The sequence below is a fragment of the Ovis canadensis genome, chromosome 4 (assembly GCF_042477335.2).
Source record: "Ovis canadensis isolate MfBH-ARS-UI-01 breed Bighorn chromosome 4, ARS-UI_OviCan_v2, whole genome shotgun sequence".
Lineage (NCBI taxonomy): Eukaryota > Metazoa > Chordata > Mammalia > Artiodactyla > Bovidae > Ovis > Ovis canadensis.
The window spans coordinates 47,160,004-47,185,327 of NC_091248.1; the positions used below are offsets into that span (position 1 = coordinate 47,160,004).

The 25,324-nt window shown below is 38.6% G+C and overlaps 1 protein-coding gene across 5 annotated transcripts in view; it reads left to right on the forward strand.

Moving 5' to 3' along the window:
• Window positions 1–2,556: 2,556 nt before the first annotated feature.
• RUNDC3B (RUN domain containing 3B) overlaps window positions 2,557–25,324 on the forward strand; it is a 173,122-nt gene continuing 150,354 nt past the window's right edge. For 2 of the 5 annotated variants that reach the window (XM_069587703.1, XM_069587705.1), the window contains exon 1: window positions 2,557–3,127. In XM_069587703.1, the coding sequence (XP_069443804.1) occupies window positions 3,009–3,127 (119 nt within the window). In that variant the 5' untranslated portion in view covers window positions 2,557–3,008. Of the gene's footprint in view, window positions 3,128–3,386; window positions 3,587–25,324 lie in introns of those variants that run through there. The other 3 variants (XM_069587704.1, XM_069587706.1, XM_069587707.1) reach the window with 3 other exon arrangements.

Consider the following 25,324-nt stretch of genomic DNA (forward strand, 5'->3'; position numbering starts at 1 on the left):
ATACATAGAAAGTCCACTTCTTTGAGATTATAAATGATTTGGTAATCTCTCTGGCTTATAATATTTTAGATTTGAGGACATTTTATGTCTTACAATTGGAATTTTGTCTTTCTAAATTTTTTTTGGTCTTTTTTTGATGGGGAAAACGAGGAGATTGGGGAAACGATGAGTGAGTATAATCTACCCACTGAATTCTATGGCGTCCTTGTAGGTTAAATTCGGCATTTACTGTTCTCATTATTTTTACTGTGTCTTTTTACATCTCTGAATAACCTTTGTGCCAATTCTTGGATCAATAAAGAATTGCAGTAGGTGCCAAAATAGTTCAAAACATAATGTGAAAACTCATGTGCTTCTATAGTAGTATTGTACTTTGCACTGGAATATAATTGATTCATTATTTCCCAGGTTAGTGATCTGAAGAAAGAATGAGACCCACAACATATAGTTCAAGGTAATTAAGAAAAAAGCTTTATCAAATAAGGCCCCCATGTGGCAGTTTAATGACACGCTGTGCATAGGAAAGGTTTAAGTGAAATCTTGTGCAGCAAGTGCCGTCAACTGAATCCCAGTAAAGGTAGCTTTTGGAAAATAACATTATTACCTAATCATGTAAGATGGACTTTTACTAAGTCTTCAGTCATAACTGTAAATTCGTAGTACAAGTAACATGAAAATGTACTCGAAAGGCTAGGAAGCCAGTTTTAAGAATAACGACATCTCACTTTTCTCTATTTGATGTGACCACTCGGTTTTGTCTTCCTGATAAGGGTTTCAGACATGTGTGTTCTCTGCCTCCGGCAGGACAAACCAGCATGGAATTTTCTTGATAACTGATAACTTCCCATTCTCTTCTCTATGAAGTTTTCATCTGTATTTAAATAACAATTTTGATTTGAGTAGGATAAACTTCCTTACAAACCTCTATGTCATTCATCACAGAGCAGACAAGAAATGTTTGGCAACCAGTGCACTGCCCTGGAAAAACCTCCTACTTTTATGTGAAAGATCATGTTTAAAGTCTACATTGTTTATTATAATTTTAATGTCTGAATATTTATTGTAATAAATTAGTTGTGACAGTTTTTTTCTACAGGGTATTTTCATTCTATTAATACTGTGATTAGGCTGAGTGGATGAAAGGGCTCAGTCTTTGCCCTGATGATCTCAAATAGAGATTTCAAATTTTTTACAACCTTGGAAATTAGTAATTGACAGCTTTAATATACAAAGCTCTGTTTTAAAAGCATTCAACATACAGTAACAGAACCTCCTGTAGTATTTTGTATAGTATACAAGAAGTACAGAGATACCTACACTATATCTATGTATCTATTCTATAATATTCTTTGCCAGAAATGTTAACACCAGAGCTGAAAGTTTAATGGATTTTGGAGCCACCAAAACTGTAAAATTAGAGTAAAATAATGTCAAATGCGACCTCAAGTTACATTTAACGAACATTTATTGAAAACCAGTTTTCTGCACAGCACCGAGCTAGGTTTCACAGGGACACTGTGATTAGGGACTTCACTCTAAAATCTGGGCATACTGATGCAAAGAGAGATGAATGGCCAACCTAGATGAGCGCCCGAGAACTCAGGGTCAAAGCCAGGACCTCCCTGTTGGTAAGGTCAGGGGTGGAGAACCTCTGGAAAGTGGGCGCTATGTTCCCAACGGTCGCGCTGTGGATAGCACTCCTTGCCTCATCTGAGGGAGCAGCCCAGCCGAGCCGAGGCCGATCTGCCCGGAGGCTCGCCGCCCCCACGCTCCTAATTCCGGGGTCACTGCTCAGGACTGGAGAAGGGCGAAACGTGCAGTGTCCACTTGCGGGGCACTTCTTCTGTGGGCGGTCACTCCGGGCTGCAGGCCATGCTGAGGGCTAGGACAGGAGCGAAGTGGTGTCAAAATCTCAACAGCAGACGCCCCAGGAGGGATGTTCTGCGGGCAATTTCCCTACTTGGGCTATTTGTAGTTGTCTATCAGGCCAGGGGAGGGCGTTAGCGCGCGCGCACGCACACACGCACACAGACACACAGACACAGACACAGACACAGACACACACACACACCACCGCGCACACATACACACCCCACCACCACCACCAAAACCCCCGCGCGCACACGTGCACACCACCACCAACAAAATCCTCTCCCTTCCTGGAAGTCAGGCCCTGGGTCAAGTGCGGGAGCGGGAGCTAGTGCAGGCTCGGCGTTGTAGCTACGGATGCCACTAGGCTGGGGAGTCGGATTCCGGCAATAGGGTCAGCCGTTAGAACAAGCGATCCCAGCCATTAGCTGGGCTCCGGGAAAGGGTCGGCAATGTTCCCGGGGCACTCATGAGCACCGCATCCCACAAACCCCAGGCCAGCTGCGGCGCTGCTCCCGTGTGCAGACTGACTGCAGCACCAGGGTGGCGAGCGCGAGCCCGGCCTCTTGACAGCTGCCCACGCGCCGGGGCGGGCTCTAGCAGGTAGCTTTAAAGGTCCGCGGGGCAGCCCCGCCCCTCGCGCGCGGTGATTGGCTCAAGCTGGGGCGGCATTGGCTCGATAGGTGCAGAGAGGGCGGGGCTGCGCGCGCGAGGCCCGTGGCTCCCGGTGGCTCCGCTGCTGGGGCGCGAGTGGCGCCTGAGTGCGGGTGGTTGGGCGTGCGGGGCCAGCGGGCGCGCGCGTGCGCGGCGTCGAGATCCCTGGGGAAGTAGGGGAGCGGCCGACGCCGAACCGCACGCACAGATCGGCGGCTGGCGGCGCGCGCGAGAGCGGGGGCGGTGCGTTCGTGTGTGCGCGTGAGTGTGTGTATGTGTGTAGAGCTCTGGTGCGGTGCGCCAGCCGCCAGTGCCCGGGTGCGAGTCCCCCATCGTTTTCCACACCCTCCCTCCGTCCCTGTTCCTTCCCTGCCACCCTCCCCGCGTCCCCACGGCCGCAAGCCGAGCAAAAGCCCAGGGAAGCAGGTGGGGAGGGGGGGCGGGCGGTGTCGCACGAGACAAAGGGGCCCGGGGGTCAGCCCGCCATGGCCTCCCGGAGCCTGGGGGGCCTAGGAGGGGGCCGCGGCGGGGGCGGCGGCGTCAAGAAGAGCCTGAGCGCCCGCAACGCCGCCGTGGAGAGGAGGAACCTGATCACGGTGTGCAGGTACGGCGCGGCCCGCCGCTCGGGGACAGAGGAGGGGGCCGCCGGCGCCGCGGGCTGGGGAGAGCGCTAGCCCCTGGGGGTCCCGGAGACAGCCAGCTGGAGCCCGGGCCGCCGCCGCCGCGCCGGGCGTGTCCGCGGCCAGAGCATCCTGAGTGGGGCCGGTCTGGGCGCCGCCAAGGCCCCGGACTTTCCGTCAGTTTCAGTGCTGGGAGCCGCTGAGGGTAGGGCTTGGGGCGGGGCTGGGGGAGGATTTGTTTTCAATGTACAATCTAGCGTCTGAGTGAAAGAGGAGCGCAGGGAGGAAGAGCTCCTTCCTTTTAGTGCGCGTTAAGCCGTCCGGCAGCTTTTCGTCGAGTAATTGTTGGTGTAATTGTTAACTGTGTTGCCTCAAAATCGGAGTGCGTTTTGTTTTCTGTTTTTGATTGTTTGCACATATATCGTCGTTTCGTGCCACAGATGGTGAGTGCCTGCTACATGCTGGCCGCGTGTGTGTGTTTCCTTGTCCTCTGCACTCGAAATTGCAGTGTTACTGGTATTTCTGCAGTTGATACCAAGAGTGGGACTGTGGAGGATACCTAGTCGGTGATTTATTTCAAGTTTTGCCTTTCTTTGTTTTGTAACTATAATCGTAGTATTCCCTTACTTTAAAAAATGTATTTAGAAATTACTTTCAACCAGCCTTGTATTCAGAAATGACTGACTTTTAGCATGCTGACATTTTGTTTAAGTCTTGTTTCTGGGTATTAAATCTATGGTAGTCCTAAACATTCATTTCTTAGGAACGTCATTGAGCCATCAAGTTGTTGTAAAAGTACTTTGTTCCATGAAACGCTTCCTCAGAAGTCAAAAATCCTGTAAGAATAAGAGAATGAGGAGACCTTTCCCTTCTTTACAATTTACATTTTTTTCTTTTCATTATGTAAAGATATGTCTAGTATCTTAAGCAGAATATAGATATTTATACTCGGACTTATATTCAGTAACTTTGGGCAGTTTTTTTTTTTTTTAAATTGCTTTTGACTTAAGAGCTGTTCACCCCTCTGGTAGAAGACTTGCCTCACTGACTTTTATGGCACTTGGAGTTATAACAAAATATTAATACGGAATCTTTTGAATTGACATTTGTGCTGTTTAGGATGCAACCTTTTGAGGAAGATAGGTTGTATGAAATTTTTTTTACATCTAGGCAGTGTTTTTAAGTTAGGTAAATAGAACAGTAAGCAAGGCTAACTTTCTTACAAACAGTTTTTGTTTGGGAGAGTTTTGTTACCTACTCGTGGCAGCTGAAGTGATTTTGAGTGTTTCTAGGATGATGTTAATTACCCATATATTTCAACCTGAAACATCAAACACCTGGGCTGACATAAATTGTTCTCAATCATTGTGGTAGTCTTCAGAACCGTGGATGTTGGAGATTTGGGGTAAAACACTGCAAGAGGTTTTATACTCAACCAATTTTTAAAGACAATAAAAACTGATAAATAAAAAATCAGTGGAGGATACTGTTTTGTGTTTCCATTTTTGTCATGGTAGCAGAGGCAGTTCAGGAAAAGAAAGGGACATATCTAAACCTTGTTTAAGTTATGTGTTTAAGAAATTTCAGTCACTGATTTGTGTGGACAGTTGTCTAGGTTAGCAGAATTTTTGTTGTGTTTGTCTAATTATTTTCTACTCTGGAATGTGCATACATGCTGACTTTAGTTACAGTTTATGATAAATTTAGTATTGTAGCTAAAATAAATTTCATTATTGTAGCTATAATAAATTTCAGTTTCTGGCTTAGATTTCAACTTGTGTATTTATTTATGTGGATAATGTTACTAATACTGTTCTTCATGTTCAAATAGTTGGTGCATATCAATTATCCTTTTCTAGTAGTGAAACCTATTTGATAGATTTTGTCTAAAGGCTTTTAGTTTTTGGGGAAAAGTTATTGTAGGCCATTGGGTGTTTTAAGTATCCCCACCTCGAATTCTGCAAAAGAAACAAGTCAGTATTTGTGAATTTCTGTTGCTTTTCTCTCTTTCAGAATTATAGGAACTGGGGTATCTCACCCACGTCTATTAATTTATTTTAAAATTTTTATGTAGCAGATCAGACGTGATTTCGTATTTAAGTTGGGGAGAAGCTGGTTTAGTGAAAATATAATTGAGTTCTAAGTTTACTTTGTCATTAATTACTCGTGTCCTTTAACAAGTCTGTTTTTCAATTTTCTCATTTGTAAAATAATTTTGGACAGAATCATTGGTAATTTTTGCTGAGAGCCCTAAAACTAGTAAAAGAAAACAAAAAGCTAGAACTCTTTGAGGCAGAATGGGTTGGTTCATACTTAGTTATGAATTTCTCCAAACATGAGCAGGGTAATAGTAGATATATACTGAATGGTAGCTAGATGAGGGGAGAAGGCAATGGCACCCGACTCCAGTACTCTTGCCTGAAAAATCCATGGATGGAGGAGCCTGGTAGGCTGCAGTCCATGGGGTCGCTAAGAGTCGGGCATGACTGAGTGACTTCACTTTCACTTTTCACTTTCGTGGATTGGAGAAGGAAATGGCAACCCACTCCAGTGTTCTTGCCTGGAGAATCCCAGGGGTGGGGGAGCCCTGTGGGCTGCCATCTATGGGGTTGCATAGAGTCGGACACGACTGAAGTGACTTAGTAGCAGCAGCAGCAGCAGCAGCTAGATGAGGTATGTGCTTTTTTCTCTGTAAACAAGAACGTTTTGATTTGTGCCATCTATATTGTGATACCTTGATTTTGTACCGGTATTCTGGAAAAATGGAACAGTATAGAAAGCCAAACCAAAGCAAGACAAACTCCCCCCACCCCTGACTAGCATTCTGGTATATGTGTTAGTTGAGGGTGGGAAGATATTTTAACCTGTTTAAGTTCTTTGCAGGTTAATCAGTACAGGTGATATGCATCAATACTTATGCAGTAATGCTTTTCATTACCCCTGAAACAGTTTAGGCATACTCTCAGTTTAGGTTAACAGCCTTATTACATAACTACACAATTCTTTTGGTTTAAAAACACCTCATATTAAGAACAATGTTACAGTTCGAACTTTGGAAATGAGTTATTTGGTTAGGTAGGATAGTCAGGAATTGAATTTTGGTTCATTGTGATTGTGTAATTATTTCATCAGTTTTTTCATGAACACATATATTGTACGCTGAAAACACAGTACTTATCTCAGCAAATAAGTAGTCTGTAATCCTTTGTTTTTACAGATTGTGATAGAAAATAGATCATTCAGAGTCTCTAAATGTTTCACATTCAACTCTAAAATATTCATAAACTGACTTATTTCTATGTACAAACTAGTATTTTCTCTGCATATTCTCTACCATTTATAAAAATTGTTCAAATCCTTGAGGATTTTTTAACCTGCATTTTTCATCCCAGAAAATCGGGTACTAGTTACTTTTTTAAGCTTCATAAGTTATAGAAAAACTTGCATATTCTTTTGATTTTAGTTCTGGTGAGAAGGAGAATTAAAATATAAGTTCTCTGTCCGTGGGTCAATAATAATTTATGAAAAATTATTAAGATATACATTTAAATATAGGTGCATAAATATTTTAAAATAACGTTTGGCAAACTTCTAAACCAATACATTACGAGAAACTCCCACATAAAGCCGTAACTTCCCTGTCTTGTGTATGGAAAGGACTAATGAAAGATTGAAGGAGATAGTGTGATGAAGTAAGCATAGTGGAGACAAATGATGATTTTCAAAATTAAAGTACTTTCAATGACGTGTACATAGTTCTTAGTTTTCTATAGGTCAAGATACTATTTCATAACTTGAATGTTAATTCAGATAACCTCATTTGAATAGCACCTCATTTTCTCAATGTGTTTGGGAAATGAGATGCTCGTATTTTTCTTGTAACTAGTGTTTGAGTTAAAATTCTCCAGTCAACTGCAGTGCTTTGCTCAGCATTTTTTTGTGGAGTGCAGTCTTCTGTTTAACTGAAGCTTACAATCTTAAGTGCTCAGATTTATATGACAATAAAGAATACTATTTTAAGCATTGTGGATAAACTGCTTTTTAAAAAGCATTATACATTTCCCTACCTTATTTAAAAAGACTCTGCATAGAATTCTTAAAAGTGACTTTACTCTGGATCTGTTTCTGTGAATATACCCTGTGCAGTGGTTGCCCTTGGAGACTCCTGAGGTACACAGAGCTGTTTGCTACATGGCTCCATGGTGTGTTTGGTGTTCTTGGTCTGCTTTTGCATTTGCTGGCCCTTCCTGCCAAGTTAGCAGTTACTTCCTGCACCTCTGCCTGTTTCTACCAGCTCTTTCCTCTGTGCCTCCCATCCTGACATGCTCATTATAGTTAGTTGTGAACTAGGAAAGCAGATAAGTAAATTTATCCAGTGTGTTTTTCTAAAAAAAGCACTGAGACACCTAAGTTCAGTGAGTGAGCTTTAGCATTCTGAACCTGTTAATGTCTGGTGCTGAATAATCAGGGGAAAGAAAGATATATTCCTGTACTTGAACAAGGTGGTTAAAATGCAGATATGTGAAATGTTACCGAATATCATTGTTGATATAATCGTCTAAATAAGTGCAGTGACTTACTTTCCTTGTTACTATTTGCTTGAGAATGCTTTAGCAACTGTTCATACCTTGCCTATCATGATTATATTTTTGGCTGAAGCTGTTTTAATCAATGCTATACATAGTAGACTGTGTGGATCACAATAAACTGTGGAAAATTCTGAAAGAGATGGGAATACCAGACACCTGACCTGCCTCTTGAGAAACCTGTATGCAGGTCAGGAAGCAACAGTTAGAACTGGACATGGAACAACAGACTGGTTCCAAATAGGAAAAGGCTGTATATTGTCACCCTGCTTATTTAACTTATATGCAGAGTACATCATTAGAAATGCTGGACTGGAGGAAGCACAAGCTGGAATCAAGATTGCCAGGAGAAACATCAATAACCTCAGATATGCAGATGACACCATCCTTATGGCAGAAAGTGAAGAGGAACTGAAAAGCCTCTTGATGAAAGTGCAAGTGGAGAGTGAAAAAACTGACTTAAAGCTAAACATTCAGAAAACGAAGATCATGGCATCTGGTCCCATCACTTCATGGCAAATAGATGGGAAAACAGTGGAAACAGTGTCAGACTTTATTTTTTGGGGCTCTAAAATCACTGCAGATGGTGACTGCAGCCATGAAATTAAAAGATGCTTATTCCTTGGAAGGAAAGTTATGACCACCCTAGATAGCATATTCAAAAGCAGAGACATTACTTTTCTATCAAAGGTCCATCTAGTCAAGGCTATGGTTTTTCCAGTGGTCGTGTATGGATGTGAGAGTTGGACTGTGAAGAAAGCTGAGTGCCGAAGAATTGATGCTTTGGAACTGTGGTGTTGGAGAAGACTCTTGAGAGTCCCTTGGACTGCAGGGAGGTCCAATCAGTCCATCCTAAAGGAGATCAGTCCTGGGTGTTCATTGGAAGGACTGATGCTAAAGCTGAAACTCCAATACTTTGGCCACCTCATGGGAAGAGTTGACTCATTGGAAAAGATTCTGATGCTGGGAGGTATTGAGGGCAGGAGGAGAAGGGGATGACAGAGGATGAAATGGCTGGATGGCATCACTGACTTGATGGACGAGTTTGGGTAAACTCTGGGAGTTTGTGATGGACAGGGATGCCTGACGTGCTGCGATTCACGGGGTCGCAAATAGTTGGACATGACTGAGCGACTGAACTGAGCTGATACATAGTAGAACTTTGGGTTGGGACTTTGAACAACGTTACTTGTTACTGTATGGCTTTGGAGAAGATTCACTTTCATTTCTAAAGAGTCTTAGAGCCCTAATCATAGGTGATCCCAGTGGAGGTAGGATGATCATCTTACTAGTCAGAGGTCAGCTTCTCAGCATTCACAGAAGATCCTTATCTCTTCCCCTAGCTTAACTGGCTTCATATTCAACTGGAAACGGAGAATTGCTGTCTGCTACACATTTATTAGAGGGTATTGTGTTAACCTCTCTGCTGATTGATAAATGTCAGAACTTGGTTGAGAGATGCGATATTTAGGGGGAAACATGTGAAGCTTATCCACTATTGTATTAATCTTAGAGGTTTATAAACTATATCCCTGGGTCTGTCCAGAGAGCAGCTGAGTGTGTAGGTTGCATCGCTTTGCCCTGTCCTGTCTCTAGTTGCTTTTGCCCCTGTCTTGCTTTGGTAAGATTCCAGCAGCCTACATTGAGTGTCAGCAGAGGAAGCCTTCACAGAGGATCTTCTTGAAACTGTTGTCAAGAACATTGTTTATTATGTCAAAAAATGTCTTCTTTTTGTGAAGATTTCTATGAGAAATATCTTTTTTATTTTTCTAGTGCCAAGAGTTGTATCTTTAAGCAGTTGATTTACTTATATCTACTGGGCATAAATGTGTAGGTGGCAACTTCTCTTTTTCTCATACAGCTATTAGAAATCTTAGTGTTAAATTGGGAGAAGGAAATGGCAACCCACTCCAGTATTCTTATCTGGAGAATCCTGTGGACAGAGGAGCCTCGAGGGCTGCTGCCCATATGGTCGCACAGAGTCGGATACGACTGAAGCGACTTAGCAGCAGCAGCAGCATGCATTGGAGAAGGAAATGGCAGCCCACTCCAGTATTCTTGCCTGGAGAATCCCAGGGACAGAGGAGCCTGGTGGGCTGCTGTCTATGGGTTCACACAGAGTTGGACATGACTGAAGCATCTTAGCAGCAGCAACAGCAGTGTTAAATCTGTGGCCAATCTCTAAAACATATGTAGAATACCATACTGATGTATTTAGCCTTGTTTGTAGCTACACTTTGCTTCCATTTTTTAAATATAGATTTTTATTGATTTATCATATGCTTATAGAAAAGTACACACAGCATAGGTGTACAATGATTTTTTTGCAAAGAGAACAGAGCTTTCTATCCAGTTCAAGAAAAAAGCGCATTACACAAAGGAGACAAGATCATTGTTTCAGAAAGGTACCTGCACTTGCATGCTGATCGCAGCATTGCTTGGAATAGGCAAGACATGGAAAGAGCCTAAGTGCCCATCAGATGATGAATGCATAAAGAAAATGTGATGTGTATACACAATTGAAAATTATCCAGCCATGAAAAAGGGGGAATCCTGCCATTTGCCACAACATGGATAGACCTTGGGGGCATTATGCTAAGTGAAGTAAGTCAGGGAAAGACAAGTACTATGTGATCCCACTTATATGTGGAATCTTAAGGAAACCATACCCACGAATACAGAGAACAGGTTGGAGAGAGGTTCGCAAAAAGGTGAAGGTGACAAAAGGTGCAAACTTCCAGTTTGAAGATAATTGAGTCCTGGGAATCCAATATTGCTAACAAAAGAGAACACTACCCAAAGCCCCAGAAATCTCTTCCTTCCCCTCTTTCCATTACTACATACTCCTAGCTTTGAGCACCATTAGTTTTGCCTCTTTGAATTTGATACAGCATTGAGCATTAAATTACAGCTATGTGCAACAAAAAGGATGAATCTCACAAATATAACGTTGAGCAAAATAAACTAAATAGGAAAAGGTATGTATTATTCCATTCATTTCAAATTCACAATGAGGCAACACTCAACAAATCCAGTCTGTGAGGTGAATATACCACAGTGTATCCATTCTGCCTAAATAGGACACTTGCCTTGTTTTCACTCTTTGACCATTACTAATTGAATGTTCATGAATATGTATTTTGGTGAATATATGTAGCTACTTCTGTCAGATATATACCTAGGAGTGGAGTTCCTGGGTGATATGGTGTGTAGATGCTTGGTTTCAGTGGATACAAGTTTTCCAAAGGCATTGTACCAGGCTGCATAGTAGTGAGCAGTGCACAGTTGACTCTTGAACACTGGAGTATGGTTAGGGGTGCTGACTCTGAACATGGCCTAAAATCTGCATGCAACTTCACAGTGGGCTATATCAGCAGTTCTACATTCTCAGATTCTACCAACTGCTGACTGTGTAGTACTGTATTCAGGGAAAAAAGCCTACATTAAGTGGACCCATGCAGTTCAAACTCATGTTGCTCAAGAGTCTACTGTATGAGAACTCCAATTTCTCTATTCCTCACTAACCCTTGAAATTTTTCTGTCTTCACTTTAGCGATTCTGGTGTGTTTGATGGGGTGTCCCATGGGGATTTATATAATTTGTATTTCCCTGATCTCTGTTGAAGTTAAGCACCTTTCCATAAGTCTGTTGGCCATCTGGAGAGTCTCTTTTGTGACATGCCAGTTCAAGTGGTTTATCATTTGCAATGTCTGATGTTTTGTTTGTGTAATTCTTTGTACATTCTATGTGGATCTTTGCTGGGTCTATGTGATGTAAGTATCTTTCCCCATGTGGTGGCTTGCTTTTTCATTCTCTTCATGTTGTGATAAATAGAAACTCATAATTGTGAAGTAGTCCGTCATAAATTTCCTTCTTGGTTCGTGCTTATTGTGGCCTGCTTAAGAAATTGGTCTAGTACTCCAAGGTAATGAAAATATTCTTCTGTTTTCTTCTAAAAGATTTAGTTTTGTCTTTTACATTTATATCAACAGTCCATCTGTACTTTATTTTTTGTTTATGCTGTGAAGTATAGGAGTCAAGATTAAATATTTTCCTTAGGAAACTCAGTTTGACGTGTGCCAAATAACTTCAGTCCTGTCCGACTCTTTGCTACCCTGTGGACAGAAGCGCTTCAGGCCCCTCTGTCCATGGGATTCTCCAGGCAAGAATACTGGAGTGGGTTGCCGTGGCCTCCTCCAGGGGATCTTCCCTAGAACCGTTTATTTAAAGAGACCATGCTTTCCTCACTACACTCAAGTGTCACATTTACCATAAGTCAGGTGACTGAGCAACTGGACAACAGCAAGGTGATGGCATCATTAGTGTGTGTGCTTCCGGACTCCCTCTTCTGTTCCATTAGTCTCTTTGTCCTTGAGCTAATACCATATTGGTTTAATAACTTTTTCTTGGTGTTTGGAAATAAAAGTTCTCCAGCTTTGTGTTCAAGACTGTCTTGGCTATTCTTGGGCTTTGCAAACTAGATATTAGAATCAACTTGTCAATTTCCATTTGAAAAATCTGCTGGAATTTTTTTTAAGATTGCATTTAATCTATACATCATGTGGCATCTTGACAAGACTTAAATGCAGTCCATGAGTAAAAAATCTCCATCCTTTCGTGTATTTGTAATTATTCTGAAATTTTTCTGAAAAATGTTTCATAGCTTTGAATATATAGATATTATCTTTTTAGGTTTGTTTGTCCATATTTAATATCTATTATAATAATTTTAAAACTTTTTTCTTTTTTGTTGAAATATAGACATTAAATTGACTTTTAAAAATATTGTTCTTGTAATTAGCAATTTTACCAGCTGTGCTTATTAATTCTAATAGGTTTTCTGCAGTTTTTTTTTTGTGTGTGTGTTTAGCATTCTGAAAACATTGTCATGTTTTCTACCTATTTTACTTCTTCCTTTTTTAAACCTTATGGCCTTTCTTTTTTGTCTTAAACTGCACTGCGTAGGACCACAGTGTTATAGAAAGCATTAACAGTTTTACCACTAAGTATGATGTTTGCAGTAGGTTTTTCTTAGTTCTCTTTTACTAAAAGATTGCTGAGAATTTTTATTGTAAGTGGATGCTGAATGAGTTTGAGCAAACTCTGGGAGATAGTGAAGGATAGGGAAGCTGGTGAGCTACAATTCATGGGGTCGTAGAGTCAGACACGACTTAGCAACTGAACAACAAATGTTATCAAATACGTTTTCTTTCAAGAACAACATATGATTTCTCTCCTTTTTTCTCTTTATCACATTGATTGACTTTTTGATGCTAACCCTGGAATAAATAAACTGTGTTGTGCTGTATTATCTTTTTTATGTATCTTTACATTAAGTGATGGAGAAGGCAATGGCTCCCCACTCTAGTACTCTTGCCTGGAAAATCCTATGGATGGAGGAGCCTGGTGGGTTGCAGTCCATGGGGTCGCTAAGAGTCGGACTCGACTGAGCGACTTCACTTTCACTTTTCACTTTCATGCATTGGAGAAGGAAAGGGCAACCCACTCCAGGGTTCTTGCCTGGAGAACCCCAGGGATGGGGGAGCCTGGTGGGCTGCTGTCTGTGGGGTCTCACAGAGTCAGACACGACTGAAGTGACTTAGTAGTAGTAGTACATTAAGTGAGGTGATATTTTATTTGGGATTTTTGCACATTCATGAAAGTGGTCTGTGATTGTTCTTTCTTATAGTGTCCTTGTCTAGATTTGTCATTAAGATTATCTGACTTTACAAGTTGGGAAATGTTCTTTTATTCTGTTTTGTAGAAGAATTTGTGTACAGTTAATATTATTTCTTTCTTAAACTTTTGGAAGAATTCACCAGGGAAGAAATCTGAGCCACAGATTGTCTTTGTGGTAAGTCTTTTAGTAATAGACTCAATTTATTTAATAGATACTGAACAATTCAGATTTCCTGTTTATTCTTTTATCAGTTTCAGCGAGTTTTTCAAGGAATATACCCATTCATGTATGTTACCAAATTTAAAGCTTCTCTCAATATCCTGTGAATATCTTGTTATCATTTAAAAGTCTGGTCATTTCCCATTTTTCTCTCCTGATTTTGGTAATTTCTGTTTTTCCCATTTTTTTCTTGCTGGGAGTATATAAAGTTTATTAATACCTTCAGAGAACCAGCCTTTAGCTTTGTTAATTTCCTCTCTGTATATTTCTTAATTTGTTGCTTTCTCTTTATCATATTTAGTATTTCTTTCTTTCCGTTTTCTTTTTTTTAAGTTCCTGTTCTTTTTCTAATTCTTGAGATGGAAGTTTAGATCATTGTTTTTCAGCCTTTCTTCTTTCCAGTCTTTGCATTTTCAGACCACAGATTGCCTTGTTTGACATTGCTTTGGGATAGCAAACAAGGGGCTTCCCTGGTGGCTCACTCAGTAAAGAATCTGCCTGCAATGCAGGAGGCCCCGGGTTTGATCTCTGGGTTGAGAAGATCCCCTGGAGAAGGGAATAGCAATCCACTCCAGTAATCTTGCCTGGAGAATTCCATGAACAGAGGACCCAGGTGGGCTACAGTCCATGGGGTCGCAGAGTCAGACACAGATTTAAAATTTGTATCTTCATTATTAATTAGTTTAAAATGTTTTCTACTTTCTGTTGGGATTTCTTCTTTGACTCATTGTTTATTTTAAAAGGTACTGTTTAGCTTTCAGACAGTTGAAGATTTTCTATTTTTAGTTATTGATTTCTAACAATTTCACTGTGCAGAGAGTATTCGAAAAGATTTTAAAGTTTTGAATTTTTATCTATGCTCGCTTTACAATGCGAGATTTGGTCAATTTTAGTAACTTTTTCATATGCATTTGAAAAGAAGATAAACAGTCCTCTGTATTCACCAGTTCCACATCCAGCAGTGTGGAGGGCCAACTCTAAGGAACTTGAGCATCTGTGGATTTTGGTTTCTTCAGGGTTCCTGGAAGCAATTCCCTGCAGATAGCAAGGGAGGACTGTATTCTGCCATTGTTGATTGCATGTTTTATAGATGCCGTTGTGTTCCTAATTTCACTGTCCTCCTAGTTTTCTGTGTGCTCAGCCTGATGCTGAGAGAGGTGTGTTAGATCTGTCAGATCTGAGTGTAGATTTGTCTGTTCCTCTGTTTAGCTCTCTCATTGATTTGCTACAATGTTTTGTTGTTTGATTACCAGGTGGGTACGGATTGAGAATTGTGATCTCTTCCTAGTGATTTCATTCCTTTGTTATCATGAAACGTCCTTCTTTATCTCTAATAGTGTTCCTACCTTAAAGTCTAGTTTTTCTGCTATTAGCATAGTTAAAATAGCTTTCTTTTAGTTAATGTTTATATGATATACTTTTTATTCTTAACTTTCAGTATTTCTGGGTCCTTAAAAGTGTCTCTTTGTAGGCAGGATAGAATTTAATTTTACATTTTATCTAGTTTTTTATTTAGAGAATTTAGCCCATTTATATTTAATATTATTACCTTTGGGTTTATGACTCCTATTTTACTATTTATGTTCACTTTTTCTCTTTTCTTGTCTTATGTATCATTATTTTTTGTTATTTCATTTATTCCTTATAGTTTTATCCATATGAACTTGTTGGTTATATATTCTTTTTCATTTTCTATATAGTTTACCCTTGAATAGTATGAGGCTTAGGGGTGCTTACCTTCCCCAAGTCAGAAATCCACGTTTAACAGTCATGTGTATGCAGTTAGCCCTCCAAACTGTGACTGCATTTACAGATTCAACCAACCGTAATAATATACTACTGTAGTATAAATGGGAAATAAATGGTCCATGTATAAGTGGACTTAACGCACTTCAAACTTGTGTTGTTCAAGGGTCAACTCTTTATATTTTGATTTCTATCCTTTTGACCCTTGATTTATTACAGTAAATCCAAATTTAACTGTTACTGCTTCTCTAGTAATGTTACAACCATTTATCCCCCCTTATCCCAAAATACTTTTTAATAAATATGGTGCTCATTATGCTGTAATCTAATTATCTTTTTGTCTTCTATTGGAATGTGCATTTCTCAAGTCCAAGTCATAATTTATTGAGCATCTATTTTATTCCCAGCATCTAGTACATAGTAGGGATGTTTGTCAAATGAGGTTATTATGTCCAACTAGTGAAGAATGGTAGCAGTGGATAGTTCTAAAACACGATTGAAGGTAAACTAAAGAACCATTCTCACTCACTTCTTAAAAAAAAAGTCACCCTTATGAATAATCTCTAATGAGGGGGTTTTAAACATCGAATAGCTTTAGATTCACAGATACAGAAAGCAAACCAGTGGTTACCAGTGGGGGAGAGGACTGGGGGAGGGGTAGTGTAAGGGTAGGAGATTAGGAGGTACATGCTTTAAAAACATTTTTAAAATACATTTTATACTAGGTATAAAGTAAGCTACAGGGATATATTATACAGCGTGAGGAATATAGCAAATACTTTCTGGTAATTATCAGTGGATATAACCTTTAAAAACTGTGAAAAAAATAAGCATTGAAATTAAAACATCTAATAGCTTCAGTAGTAGAACTGTCTATCTAGATTACTAGATAGCTTGTCATTGTTATTGTTTAGTTGCAAAATAGTATCCCAATCTTTTTGTGACCCTGTGGGCTGTAGCCTTCCAGGCACCTCTCTCCACAGAATTTCCCAGGCAAGGATACTGGAGTGAGTTGCCATTGCCTTCTCCAGGGGATCTTCCCAATCCAGGGATCGAACCCTGTCTCCTGTGTTGGCAGGCAGATTCTTTACCACTGAGCCACCTGGGAAGCCTCGATAGCTTACTTATGTTAAAATACATTACTTGAGTATTTTCATTTGTCTTTGGACAAAGAAGAATTGAATTCCAAAGTGATATGTGATACAGGTGTCCAGTGAAAGTATTCTTTGTTAAGCTGACTTTAATAGGAAATTATTTCATATAAGAAATCAAATGAATTAATTTAAGATGGGAATTTTTTTTGTTTGAATACTTTCTAATTTTAAACAAGTTGTAAAAAAAATTGTTTTGTCCTACACATACTAATGAAACTAACAAAGACTAAACACAAAGAATATTAAAAGCAGCAAGGGAGAAGCAACAAGTAACATACAAAGGAAACTCCATATGCTTAACAGCTGATCTTTCAGCAGAAACTCTGCAGGTCAGAAGGGAATGGCAGAATATATTTAAAGTACTGGAAGGGAAAACCCAACAACCAAGATTACTGTACCTGGCAAGGATCTCATTCAAAACTGATGGAGAAATAAAAAGCTTTTCAGACAAGCAAAAGTTAAGAGAATTCAGTACCACCAAACCAGCTTTACAACAAATGTTAAAGGGACTTATATAGTCAAGAAATACAACAGAAGAAAAAAGATCTATAAAATCAACCCCAAACAATTGAGAAAATTGCATTAGGAACATATATATCAATAATTACTTTAAATGTAAATAGATTAAATGCTCCAACGAAAAGAAACAGATTAGCTGAATGGATAGAAAAGCAAGACCCCGTATATATGCTGTCTACAAGAAACCCACTTCAGACCTAAAGACACATATAGACTGAAAGTGAGAGGATGGAAAAATATATTCCATGCAAATAGGAAGCAAAGTATTTTTTACTTTCAAAGAAAGTTCTGTTTTTTTTTTTTTTTTTTTACTGGAGTATCAATCCTCATATCAGACAAAGTGGACCTTAAACTAAAGAAGTTTACAAGAGATAAGGAAGGACACTACATATTGGCCAAGGGATCAATCCAAGAGGAAGACATAACAATTGTAAATATCTATGCATCCAACATAGGAGCCTCAATACATAAGACAAACACTAACAGACATAAAAGGAGAAATTGACAATAACATAATAATAGTAGACTTTGACACCCCACTCACACCAATGGACAGATCATCAAAACAGAAAATTAATAAGGAAACACAAGTCTTAAATGATATATTAGATGAAATGGATTTCATTGATATGTTCAGGACATTCCATCCAAATGCAGAAAAATACCCCTTCTTCTCATATGCACATGGAACATTCTCCAGGATCGACCACATCTTGGGTCACAAATCAAACCTCAGTAAGTTTAAGAAAATTAAAATCATATCAAGCATATTCTCCAACCACGGTGCTATGTGACTGGATATCAATTACAAGAAAAAAATCTAAAAAATACAAACACAAGGAGATTGAACAACACATTTCTAAATAACCAACAGGTTTCTGAAGAAATCAAAAGGGAAGTCAGAAAATTTCTAGAAAGAAATGACAATGAAAACATGACAACTCAAAACCTATGGGATGCAGCAAAGCAGTCCTAAGAGGCAAATTTATAGCAATGCAATCCTACCTCAAGAAACAAGGGAAACGTCAAATAGACAACCTAACTTTACACCTAAAGCAACCAGAAAAAGAAGAACAAAACCCCCTCAAAATCAGTAGAAGGACACATCAAGATCTGAGCAGAAATAAATGAAAAATGAAAGAAACAATAGTAAAGATTAATAAAACTAAAAGCTGGTTCTTTCAGAAGATAAACAAAATTGACAAACTTTTAGCCAGACTCATCAAGAAAAAGAGAAGAATCAAATCAACAAAATTAGAAATGAAAAAGGAGAGGTTACAACAGACAATGCAGAAGTACAGAGGATTATAAGAGACTATTATGAACAACCATATGGCAATAAGATGGATAACATGGAAGAAATGGGCAGATCTTAGAAAAGTTCAGTCTTCTAAGACTGAACCAGGAAGAAATAGAAATTATGCACAACCCAATTACAAGTACTGAAATTGAAACTGTGATCAAAAATCTCCCCCAAAACAAAAGCCTAGAATATAAAAGCAGCTCATGCAACTCAATACCAGAAAAGCAAACAACCCAATCAAAAAGTGGGAAAAAGGCCTAAGCAGACATTTCTCCAAAGAAGACATACAGATGGCTAACAAACACATGAAAAGATGCTCAACATTGCTCATTATTAGAGAAATGCAAATCAAAACCACAATGAGTTATCACCTCATGCTGCTCAGAATGGCCATCATCAAAAAGTCTACAGACAGTAAATACTGGAGAGAGTGTGGAGAAAAGGGAATACTGTTGCACTGTTGGTGGGAATGTAAATTGATACAGCCACTCTGAAAGATGCTATGGAGATTCCTTAAAAAAACTAGGATTAAAACCACCATATGATCCAGCAATCCCACTCCTAGGCATATACTCTGAGGAAACCAAAATTGAAAAAGACACATGTATCCCATTCATTGCAGCACTGTTTACAATGGCTAGAACATGGAAGCCACCTAGATGTTCATCGACAGATGAATGGATACAGAAGTTGTGGTACATATACACAATGGAATATTACTCAGCCATAAAAAGGAATGCATTTGAGTCAGTTCTGATGAGGTGGATGAACCTAGAACCTATTATAGAGAGTGAAGTGAGTCAAAAAGAGATAAATATTGTATTTTAATGCATATACACGGAATCTAGAAAAATGGTACTGAGGAATTAATTTACAGGGCTGCAGTGGAGAAACAGACATAGAGAATAGACTTATGGACATGGGGAGAGGGGAAGAGGGGGTGAGAGGTATGGAAAGAGTAACATGGAAACTTACATTACCATATGTAAAATAGATAGCCAACAGGAATTTGCTGTATGGCTCAGGAAGCTCAAAAAGGGGCTCTTTATCAACCTAGAGGAGTGGGAGGGAGCTTCTACAGGGGGGGGATATATGTATACCTATGGCTGATTCATGTTGAGGTTTGACAGAAAACAACAAAATTCTATAAAGCAGTTATCCTTCAATAACAATAAAATTTAAAAATGTTAAAAAAAATTGTCTTGTCCTTTTGTTGAAATATAGTGCTTCAGGTTATTTTTCATGTGGTGCAGTCTGCTGTTGTCAGTCTGCTTATGCAGCAATACAAGATATTAATATGCTATCTCAGTTTTAGGTGTTTAGATTAACAATTCTGTTTTATAAGCAATTTTGATAGTACACATGGGGAAAATATTTTAAAATATACCTCTCTCTCTCTGTCTCTCAATTTTTTTACACTAAGCAAAATTTATAAAGAAAAAAATGGTAAACTCTGTCAAAAGAGACTTTGAGTTAGAGGGTGTATATTCCAGAGAAGAGGGTGGAATTTTTTTCTTCTGTGTTTCAGTAAAACTTTATAGAAACAGACAACTGGTTGGTTTTTGCCTGTGGATGATAGTCTGAGGCTCCTGCTAAATGGGTATGTGAAAACTTTTCTTCTACTTATAAAGGAGATTTAAATTTTAGGAAAGATAAAGGGGGAAAACACATGATTGTTAGAAATTCTTAACTCTCATAAGACTTTAAAAGAAAATAAGGCAAATTGCTGATTCAGGAAGATTTGGGAGGGGTTTCTGGTATAAAATAAAAGAAATAGGCTTTCCCATGAACAGATACCTGGATACGGTGCCCATTATCATCCACAGTCACTGTTTTACATTTGGGGTGGAGTGTATCATATCTCTTGGCAGCCATCTCCTTGCAGATTATAGGTAATAGATACAGCAGTGGCAGAGGATAGTTACCCCACCCTTTGGTAAAGACTACTTGCAATAATAATATATTATAAGGAATCCTGTAAATTTGGTGTGGTAGTAGTGGAAAGAATTCTCTTACAATTTGGATACTTCTGTGACTTTTTAAAATATCACTCATAAATGATTATAGCTATTCTGTACCCCTTTTGGTTTTGAAATGTAATGATTCTATATGCTTTTATATACTTTGTTTATTTCAGGTATAATTCCATATAAAGGAATATAAAAATACAGATAGGAAAATCTGATTTTGTGAAATTAATATTTTTCTGATACATGTTTGACAAATAGTTAAGATTATATAAGCTTGTTTTAAAGAGATGGAAATATATTTCTTTCCTACTTGATTCTTCTCTGTGTATGTGAATACATCTTTGTATCTTACTAATACAGGGCCTTTAAATATTAAAGATGAATTTCTACTTTTAAATAGTTTCTTTTCTAATAAAGAGTGAGATGTTTCATGAAGTCATTTTGGGGGGACCTGCAACGAGATTCTTTTTTTTTATTGAATATAGTTGATTTATAATATCCTGTTAGTTTCAGATATATGGATGTAGATATTCCTTTTCAGATTCTTTTCCCTTATAGATTATTGCAAAATATTGAATATAGTTCCCTGTGCTGTACAGTAGGTCCTGTTGGTAATCTGTTTTATATATAGTAGTATGTATCTATTAATCCCGAACTCTTAATTTATCACTTCCCCATCTTTCCCCTTTAGTAACTTATTTGTTTTCTATGTCTGTGAGTCTCTTTCTGTTTTGCAAATAAGTTCATTTGTATCATTCTTATAAAAATTTCACATATGAATGGTATCATGTGATACTTGTCTTTCTGTCTGGCTTACTTCACTGAGTATGATAATCTCTAGATCCATCCATATTACTGCGGATAGCATTATTTCATTCTTTTCTATGGCTGAGTAATATTCCATTGTATATATGTACCACATTTTCTTTATCCATTCATCTGTTGATGGACATTTACTTGCTTCCACATCTTGGCTATTGTAAATAGTGCTGCTGTGAACATTAGGATGCATGTATCTTTTCAAGTTATGTTTTCTGAGGGTATATGCTCAGGAGTGGGATTGCTGGATCATATGGTAACTCTTTTTAGTGTTTTCAGGAAAAGCTATTTTATTTTTGACTTTGTCGTCACATTTTTTGCCTTTAATTATTTGTTGTTACTGTTACTTTAGACCCTTGTTTACTGTGGAAGGAATTCATTTAAATGGGTGTAGTGAAGATTGTTTTTAAAATGTAGTTTTGGTAAACATCTTTCTTGATATGTTTCCAAAGGGAAAAAGGTAGTTCCTGCTTTCTTAAATTTGATGGTTTTAGTCACAATCGTTTTTTAAATTTCTGAACTAACAAAATTTTCTTTGAACATTGGAGGTAGGAAAGAGAATCTTTTAAGACACAGACATTTCAAAAACAGCATTTAATTAAAAGACCCTTTTATGTAAATTTTTTTACTTTTTAGTTCTTATGTGAAAGCTGTTACTTAGACTTGATTTGGTATTTTTAGACATTCATCAAATTGTCATTTCATTATTTTAAAATCAGTACTCTTTGGGAAATAGATGACTAATATTAGTGTCATCATTATCAGGAAATAGCTCAGCATCTGTGTGATATTTTTTAGATGTACTGAAATTCTTTTTACAGGTTTGGTTTTTATAACATGTCTTAGTTACTGGATTATGGAGGAAAAGATTCTCGCTATTCTGGCATAATGGAGCTAGCCACATAATTCTACAGAAGTAAATGCTGAATGGGAAGACTTGGCTAGCTAGAAGTAAAAGCATGGACTCTAAAGAACTAATTTGCCTTCTGAAGTTTTGATTTGTGTTGACAGGAGGAGAGCAGGCTATAAATGATGAAGCGATGCTGGAAAACAGTAATTTCTTCATTATTAACCTTGTTATAATAGAAATTATTTGGAATGCATTCTCAGTCTTAAAATATCTTCGTGCTTGAAAATAACAGAAAATGTGTCTAATGATATGCTTTAGGGTGTTTATACTTTGCTTTGGTTTTAGTTTTTAGTCACATATTGACTTACAGGTAATCTGATGCTCCGAGATTCACCATTTTAGATTTTTGCCATGCATATAAATGTCTTCTATAGGCGATAATCTACTACAACAACATGATAGATTCATATTTTATTGACTATTGATTGATCTGTACAGGGCTCTTGATGCTATGAAAATATATATGTTACTCTCCATGACTTCTCCTTCCTACCACTTTTACAAAGAACATTTGTTACGTAATTTTATGTTATTCCTGGAGGACAGTAGTGGCTGAAATCTTACAAGGCTGTTACAGGTGGAAATTGAGTTCTGGCTCTTTTTGGTGAAATAAGCACTCTGTTATCTTTAAATATCATTTTCAGTTCATTTCACCTGTGTGCTTACTATCTTAAATGCTATATATTTTTAAAATTGAGGTAGATTACTGCTACCTTGAATGTGATTACAGAGTTAGATATTCCATTCTGTTCTATTAAAGATTAGAGAGAAACATTCAGAAATTTCCTTCTTTTTAGGTCAAAGATGGAGGTAGAGACTATATGGCTTTTGTTTATTCATTTTAGGGACACTTAGCATTTCTTTCTCTTATGAAATAAGAACATTAAACTTTCTTGTTACTGTTAAAACTTTGGTGAAGATTGACAGCACTTTTCTAGTGTATTGTCAGTGAAAAGGGCAGAGTAAACAAAAGTGGATTTCAAGTCCCTGCTATAATTTGATTTTGGTTTACTTTGTTTTTATTTCTATTGATACTCATGCATTACACGTAGTGTCCATCTAACTTGTCTATTAGATACGAGACAAACTTCCATCAATTACTTCATAGTTACTTGTTTTTTGTCTGTGTCTTTTCCATAGTGGCTCCTCCATGGAGCTCCAGTTGCTGTAAATAGTACTGTGCTGCTGCTGCTGCTACTGCTGCTAAGTAGTTTCAGTCGTGTCCGACTCTGTGCAACCCCATAGACGGCAGCCCACCAGGCTCCGCCGTCCCAGGGATTCTCCAGGCAAGAACCCTGGAGTGGGTTGCCATTTCCTTCTCCAATGCAGGAAAGTGAAAAGTGAAAGTGAGTTGCTTAGCCATGTCCAAATCTTCAAGACCCCATGGGCTGCAGCCTACCAGGCTCCTCTGTCCATGGGATTCTCCAGGCAAGAGTACTGGAGTGGGTTGCCATTGCCTTCTCCACTGAACATTAATCTATCTCAGCCTTTTTTGGTTAGAGTTATTTGTCTGAACCAAAGAAGACTGAAAATTGAGTGACTAGTTTCTCAAGGATGTGTAGTTACTACCATTCTAGTTGCGTTGTTATTTCATTCCATGCAAAGAATACCGTGGGCTAGTGGTTCTCCAAGTGTGCTCCTGAACTACCCTTTCAGAGGTCTGAAACATCAGTAACATTTTCTTAACATGTCTGGGATATTATATGCTTTTTAGTTCCTGTTTTTAAACAAGTGTAAGTGGAGTTTTCCAGAAACTACATGGTGTATGATATTAGAATAGCATGAATGCAGAAACAGATGTGAGATGTCTAGTTATTAAGTACAACACTAAAGATATTTGCAAAGATTTAAATAATACTATTACCACTTTTAGTTTTGAAAAATATAGTTTTAATAAAAATATTTATGCTAACATGTAATGGATTTATTTGGTTTGAAGACTGTAAGGCAGTCTTCACTTTGCATAGTTCCTGTTTGCACTGATTTTGATTACTAGAATTTAATTTAATAATGCCGATCCCTATAACAGCAACTCCCTGGTGGCTCAGGCAGTAAAGAAAGTGAAAGTGAAAGTCACTCGGTTGTGTCCAACTCTTTGCCACTCCATGGACTTTGCAGTCCGTGGAATTCTCCAGGCCAGGATACTGGAGTGGGTATCTGTTCCCTTCTCCAGGGGATCTTCCCAATCCAGGGATCAAATCCAGGTCTCCCTGGATTCCATTGCAGATGGATTCTTTACCAGCTGAGCACAAGAGAAGCCCGCCTGCAATGCAGGAGACCTGGATTCAATCCATGGGTTGGGAAGATCCCCTGCAGAAGGGAATGGATACCCACTCCAGTGTTCTTGCTTGGGAAATCCCATGGAAAAGGAGCCTGGCGGGTTACAGTCCATGGGGTCATAAAGAGTCAGACATGACTAAGTGGCTAACACTTTGACTTCTATATTAATTGTGAGTAGTTGCATAAAATAAAATTTTGCTGGTAGCTCTTTAGTTCACAGATCATTGTGTGAATAACAAATTCACATCATGGTTAGTGACCAGTCACATCATTGCTTCAGAGTCTGTCTAGGATTGGTCACTATGCATCTGTTACTGGTTCATACACAAAAATCAAAACCTGCAGGTATGTTGTTTTTTTGTCTCATTTTTGTAAACCCACATGCCATTGTGTGAAAATGCACAATTAAGAGTAAACTGGCCAACAATGATGACACTGGGGCAAAGAAACAGAAAGTGATAATGCTGGAAGTAAAACTTGAATGGAAATTAAATGGAACCATAGAAGAAACAGTTGATCATTGGACTGTTGATTGAAAGTGATAGTGTTAGTAGCTCAGTTGTGTCCAACTCTTGGAGATCCCCTGGACTATAGCCCATTAGGTTCCTCTGTCCATGGGATTCTCCAGGCAAGAGTACTGGAGTGGGTTGCCAATCTGTTCTCCAGGGGATCTTCCTGACCCAGGTATTGAACCTGGGTCTTCTGCATTGCAGGCAGATTCGTTATCATCTGAGCCACCGGGGAAGCCCAAACTGTTGCCATTCAAGGGAATTTAGGTAATCAGCCAGAGGAAATTATTGAAGGAAACATTGATATAAATGAACAACGTGGTTATGACAAAAAGATGTAATAATACTAGTATAGGGCCTCTCAGAGATTCTCACAGCTTTGAAAATTCACAGGGTAAAATGTTGGAAATGATTCAAACTTAGAAAAGCATATGACAGTTTTCCCAGGCTTAGACAACATCAGTTCAGTTCAGTTCAGTCACTCAG